Source organism: Lampris incognitus, chromosome 6 (genome assembly GCF_029633865.1).
Source record: "Lampris incognitus isolate fLamInc1 chromosome 6, fLamInc1.hap2, whole genome shotgun sequence".
Lineage (NCBI taxonomy): Eukaryota > Metazoa > Chordata > Actinopteri > Lampriformes > Lampridae > Lampris > Lampris incognitus.
In genome coordinates this window covers 15,695,235-15,701,312 of record NC_079216.1, presented here as the reverse complement: position 1 = coordinate 15,701,312, position 6,078 = coordinate 15,695,235, and the positions used below count along the sequence as shown (strand labels likewise).

Here is a 6,078-nt window from a genome sequence, read left to right as displayed (position 1 = left end):
CATTTTAGATGACACTTAGTTCTAATAAAAAAAGCTTAATGGAAATGGCAAAATATCAAATAAGATCCCCAAAATTTGCATACTTGCATACACCCTTTTGAGCCCTGTGTGTGTGTGTGTGTGTGTGTGTGTGTGTGTGTGTGTGTGTGTGTGTGTGTGTGTGTGTGTGTGTGTGTGTGTGTGTGTGTGTGTACTCACTCGGTCGGGGTGGGCCTGAATGGACAGGGCCGTGTTAACAGAGAGCACCTTGAAGAGGAAGGGCAGCTGGCCCTGGAAGGTGTCTTTGACCTTGGAGCCCAGACAGCCTGGGAAGTGGGCTATCCACTGGCCAAGGGTGGTCTGGGCAATCCTGTTGTCCTTGATCTGGGCATCGCCTTTGGGGTGGGCACCCATCCACAGCTGGGGAAGAGAGTGGAGGAGCATCACCTCCTTTGATCAGTTTTGACAACACCACCCTTGGTGACAGTGGAAAAACATGGCCAGTAATGACTGGAGAAGATTAGAATGGTTGTGAGTTAGAATTCCTATACTGACAGGGAAAATTGGAATGAGAAAGGGAAATCCCCCCGGGAAATCCCACCCCCCAGTTGTATCCAGCCAATTACCCCACTCTTCCGAGCCGTCCTGGTCACTGCTCCACCCCCTCTGCTGATCCGGGGAGGGCTGCAGACTACCACATGCCTCCCCCGATACATGTGGAGTCACCAGCCACTTCTTTTCACCTGACAGTGAGGAGTTTCGCCAGGGGGATGTAGCGCGTGGGAGGGTCACGCTTTCCCCCCCAGTTCCCCCTCTCCCCTGAACAGGCGCCTGGACCGACCAGAGGAGGCGCTAGTGCAGCGACCAGGACACATACCCACGTCTGGCTTCCCACCCGCAGACACGGCCAACTGTGTCTGTAGGGACGCCCGACCAAGCCGGAGGTAACACGGGGATTTGAACAGGCGATCCCCTGTGTTGGTAGGCAACGGAATAGACCGCCACACTACCCGGACGCCCGAGAAAGGGAAACTTGTATGATATCTCCTCAATCAACAACTCCATCTGAGGTCACCATGAGCAAGGCACTTAGCTCCTCATCACTTCATTAGAACTTCTCACCAGCCACCAGTAGAAGAAAAAGGCTGTAATTTACAGCTGCCAGAGATCACGAGGGCAGAGCCTAAACCCAAAAGTTAAAACTCTCTCTCAGATAAATAAAGGTTGTTTTTTTTTTTTGCCCCCATTACCCAACGCTGGGCTTCTACCTCACCAACACATACACTACCGTTCAAAAGTTTGGGATCACATTGAAATGTCCATATTTTTGAAGGAAAAGCACTGTACTGTTCAATGAAGATAACTTTAAACTAGTCTTAACTTTAAAGAAATACACTCTATACATTGCTAATGTGGTAAATGACTATTCTAGCTGCAAATGTCTGGTTTTTGGTGCAATATCTACATAGGTGTATAGAGGCCCATTTCAAGCAACTATCACTCCAGTGTTCTAATGGTACAATGTGTTTGCTCATTGGCTCAGAAGGCTAATTGATGATTAGAAAACCCTTGTGCAATCATGTTCACACATCTGAAAACAGTTTAGCTCGTTACAGAAGCTACAAAACTGACCTTCCTTTGAGCAGATTGAGTTTCTGGAGCATCACATTTGTGGGGTCAATTAAACGCTCAAAATGGCCAGAAAAAGAGAACTTTCATCTGAAACTCGACAGTCTATTCTTGTTCTTAGAAATGAAGGCTATTCCATGCGAGAAATTGCTAAGAAATTGAAGATTTCCTACACCGGTGTGTACTACTCCCTTCAGAGGACAGCACAAACAGGCTCTAACCAGAGTAGAAAAAGAAGTGGGAGGCCGCGTTGCACAACTGAGCAAGAAGATAAGTACATTAGAGTCTCTAGTTTGAGAAACAGACGCCTCACAGGTCCCCAACTGGCATCTTCATTAAATAGTACCCGCAAAACACCAGTGTCAACATCTACAGTGAAGAGGCGGCTGCGGGATTCTGGGCTTCAGGGCAGAGTGGCAAAGAAAAAGCCATATCTGAGACTGACCAATAAAAGAAAAAGATTAAGAAGAGAACACAGACAAAAGAACACAGACATTGGACAGAGGAAGACTGGAAAAAAGTGTTGTGGACGGATGAATCCAAGTTTGAGGTGTTTGGATCACAAAGAAGAACGTTTGTGAGACGCAGAACAAATGAAAAGATGCTGGAAGAATGCCTGACGCCATCTGTTAAGCATGGTGGAGGTAATGTGATGGTCTGGGGTTGCTTTGGTGCTGGTAAGGTGGGAGATTTGTACAGGGTAAAAGGGATTCTGAATAAGGAAGGCTATCACTCCATTTTGCAACGCCATGCCATACCCAGTGGACAGCGCTTGATTGGAGCCAATTTCATCCTACAACAGGACAATGACCCTAAACACACCTCCAAATTGTGCAAGAACTATTTAGAGCAGAAGCAGGCAGCTGGTATTCTATCGGTAATGGAGTGGCCAGCGCAGTCACCAGATCTGAACCCCATTGAGCTGTTGTGGGAGCAGCTTGACCGTATGGTACGCAAGAAGTGCCCATCCAACCAATCCAACTTGTGGGAGCTGCTTCTGGAAGCGTGGGGTGCAATTTCTCCAGATTACCTCAACAAATTAACAGCTAGAATGCCAAAGGTCTGCAATGCTGTAATTGCTGCAAATGGAGGATTCTTTGACGAAAGCAAAGTTTGATGTAAAAAAAATCTTATTTCAAATACAAATCATTATTTCTAACCTTGTCAATGTCTTGACTCTATTTTCTATTCATTTCACAACATATGGTGGTGAATAAGTGTGACTTTTCATGGAAAACACAAAATTGTTTGGGTGATCCCAAACTTTTGAACGGTAGTGTACATGTTTTGTGCTATTTTGTTCACTGCTATCTTGTGTAAATTTCCAAAAGGTGCAAATAAAAGTCTAATCCACGAAAAAAAAGACTTTGGAATACAGCTGACTTAGTCAGAATTTCAACTTCTATGCCAGGTTTGCTGATACGAAACCCACATGATAAGATATAATACAACACTGTAAAAGCAGAAAATCTCTGAGCCGTGTACATACAGGAATTTAAGGTAAACAGACCTCTTCTATAGTTCAGTAAATTCAAAAATGAGAAAAATCTGCAAATTGTGGGTTTGTATTAAAGCATGAGAATATTGCAATGGTAAGAAACAGTGGAAATCAATTTGCCATACTTTAATGATCCCCATAGGGAAATTACTCTGCATTTAACCCATCCTAGCCGTGTAGCTAGGAGCAGTGGGTAGCTGCTGTGCAGCACCCGGGTACCAACTCCAGTTCATCTTGCCATGCCTCAGTCAGGGGCACTGACAGGAGTACTAACCCTAACATGCATGTCTTTTTGATGGTGGGGGAAACTGGAGCACCCAGAGAAACCCCACCGCAGACACGGGGAGAACATGCCAACTCCAACCTTGGGATGACCCCAAGGTTGGACAACCCCGGGATTCAAACCCAGGACCTTCTTGCTGTGAGGCGACAGCGCTAACCACTGTGCCACCGTGCTGCCTGGAATATAATAAGATCTGGGGATATTGACACAAGGAAAATGGTTTTTATAGATTATATAAATTACAGTAGACTACCTATACAGCCTACAGCTTTTTTTGCTATATATCTGGTGAAAATTTATACTAAATTGTTGACTAAATGACACTGAAAGCGGACGCTGGTTATGAGGAGTATAGAAATCATGTTTATTAATAATATCAGCTGCAGTGCAGAAGGGGCTGTGAGACGAACGGGGGTGTATACAGTTATTTGCATGTGCCGCAGTTCGAGGGGAAAGCTGTGCCGTTTTTTTTTATTTCATTTTGAAATTCAAGACTTGTGAAATAAAAAAAAAAAAAAGAAGACTGGTTTCTGTACCCCGGTTCCTCTGAGTCGGCACCTAAAACTGCAGTAATAACTTGAGCATTGCTGACAGCGGGAAAAGGCCACGCCAGTTATCAATAATAAAGAGGGTCTGACTGGTCTGGCTAACATTATCAGACTTGCTGACCACCCAGCAAGTCACAGGGCCTGAAGCAGCGATACTCCACCTTGTACCATGGGGTGCAACGTGTAGTATGTGGGTTTTCACTCCAACCCCGCACAACACCTATCAGCTTTGCCGTTTAATCCTTCCCTGTCCGGCTGAAAGTGTGTTAAATTAGTGAAACCAGCTGATGCAGGAAAAAAAAAAACACGATTAAGAATAGCCGAGCTAAAGCATCCGTGTCATTATCAACAGATGACAGGAGAGTGGACACACTGTACCCGACTGATGCCATAGCATGTGAATTTAATCTTACACTGCAGTGCTGAAGTGGAAATGACACCACCTTCGTAGCTTAATCTTGACCTTTATGACAAACAGCTCAGAGCTACAGCGGCTAAATAAAGCAAGGGTAAGAGACTCTCTGTAAACACCACTAGTGATGCCGTCTGTATGCAAGCCTCTGAAAATTACATTACATTCTTTCATCACGGAAATACGGCGTGCAAAGTTGCAGGTGGGATTTTTGATTTCTGAATTAATTGCAAGTTTGTTAAACTGCTGGTGTATGAAGTAAAAGACAAGGGGGGTGGGGGTGTGTGGGAAATAACTGTCCTTTCAGAACTTAACACCCTGCCTGTCATTTATTCAGTTATGCACATTCACAGCTGATACTGAAATGCCTTGCTTAAAGGGCACTTCCCAAATCCAAATTTACTTTGCCGGTCCAGGGATTAGAACTCGCAACTTCTTCCAAAAGCTCTCTGCATGATGCTAATAAGACACTGCCATCTTACCTCTGCATAGGGTTTATCATGCTCGATGACAGCCAGTGGGTCCCCACCGACAACCAGTTTGGCCACCTCACTTCCCATGCCCATCTTGCCCCATGCATAGTTCTGCACGGCACAGGTCAAAGGGAACACTGGAAAGACAAAACATGAAACAATACAAGTCTAGCTTGCCCACCCCCCCCCACCCCCACCACGATATGATTAGAGTCGGGTATCACGCAGCATCTCATCGAGGCATTGACATTCTACACTAAAGTAAAGCAACACACTTGTGCGATGGTCCCTTATTCCCAGAAGGCGAACTCTGTAGCGATCGTTGAAGCCACGATAACACCCACTTTGTCAGCTGCGACTGTTTGCTTTTTTTGAATGGGATCGACGGGCTACACCTTCGAGTAGATTCGCCTTTATGTGTTCATGCCTTCATACATACACACTCGTATGTACTCAGACATACACGGTAAAGGCAGCCTCCCCCCCCCACTGCGTTAAAAGAACAATCCGTTCATACAAAACAAGCGCCTGCTCTGATGACGTGATGCTCTCGATCGACTTGTATTCAGCCACGCTAAGAGCACGCAATCTATCATAAACTGAACCGTTATTAAGTGAACAAACTATTGCTCTATTGTCATTCCACAGGGTGTATCTCTACAATGCACGATCAGAAAGCCTGCGAAGGAGACATTCCGCTCACCTCTTACTTCCTCCATGGCTGCAACGTCCTCTGTCAGAGTGCCGATGACGTCAAGGCCCGACTTCAGCGCGGACTCTAAATTCTCCCTTCTTCTGTCGCATTGTTCCGTTATCGCTCCGCTCCCAGCGGAAAAGTTTAGTCCGCCGATTTCTTGACCAGAGGCCTCTGACGTCCTTGCAATAAATGTATTTATTCGGTTTTTTTATTACTCGTTTACTTATTTATTCACTTTTCAAGCTCATATGTGAGATCCCTGATGTAAGATACGCACGTTATTGTGCGTCTTGTGTTCGTTGCCTTGTCAACATATGAACACGGAAATACAACTAGAGCGATGGGTGGCTAATAAATGGCACTGTGGGTCGCACTCCCTTGGATTATCTTCAGTTCTTTTCTCGTAAACATTTTGAGTTAGTCAGGACGCATTTGCTGTATTTCTTTAGACAGCGACCCATTCGTTTTTAAAGAAGAACGTTTTCCGTGATTGACGTTTAGGTTTTCTAACGAAGCTATTTAGCGTGTGATACGAGAACAAACCAACAGGGGGCGATAT

General features: G+C 45.2%; 1 protein-coding gene across 1 annotated transcript in view; it reads right to left on the bottom strand.

Annotated features, from left to right (window-relative positions):
• The window catches only part of mpi (mannose phosphate isomerase), a 15,232-nt gene extending 9,691 nt beyond the window's left edge, over positions 1–5,541 (bottom strand). Inside the window, exons 1-3 of the mRNA XM_056282112.1 lie at positions 5,526–5,541; positions 4,832–4,959; positions 199–399 (exon numbers count right to left, since the gene is read on the bottom strand). Of these exons, the coding sequence (XP_056138087.1) occupies positions 199–399; positions 4,832–4,959; positions 5,526–5,541 (345 nt within the window). The remainder of the gene's footprint in view (positions 1–198; positions 400–4,831; positions 4,960–5,525) is intronic.
• Between the last annotated feature and the right edge of the window lie 537 nt (positions 5,542–6,078).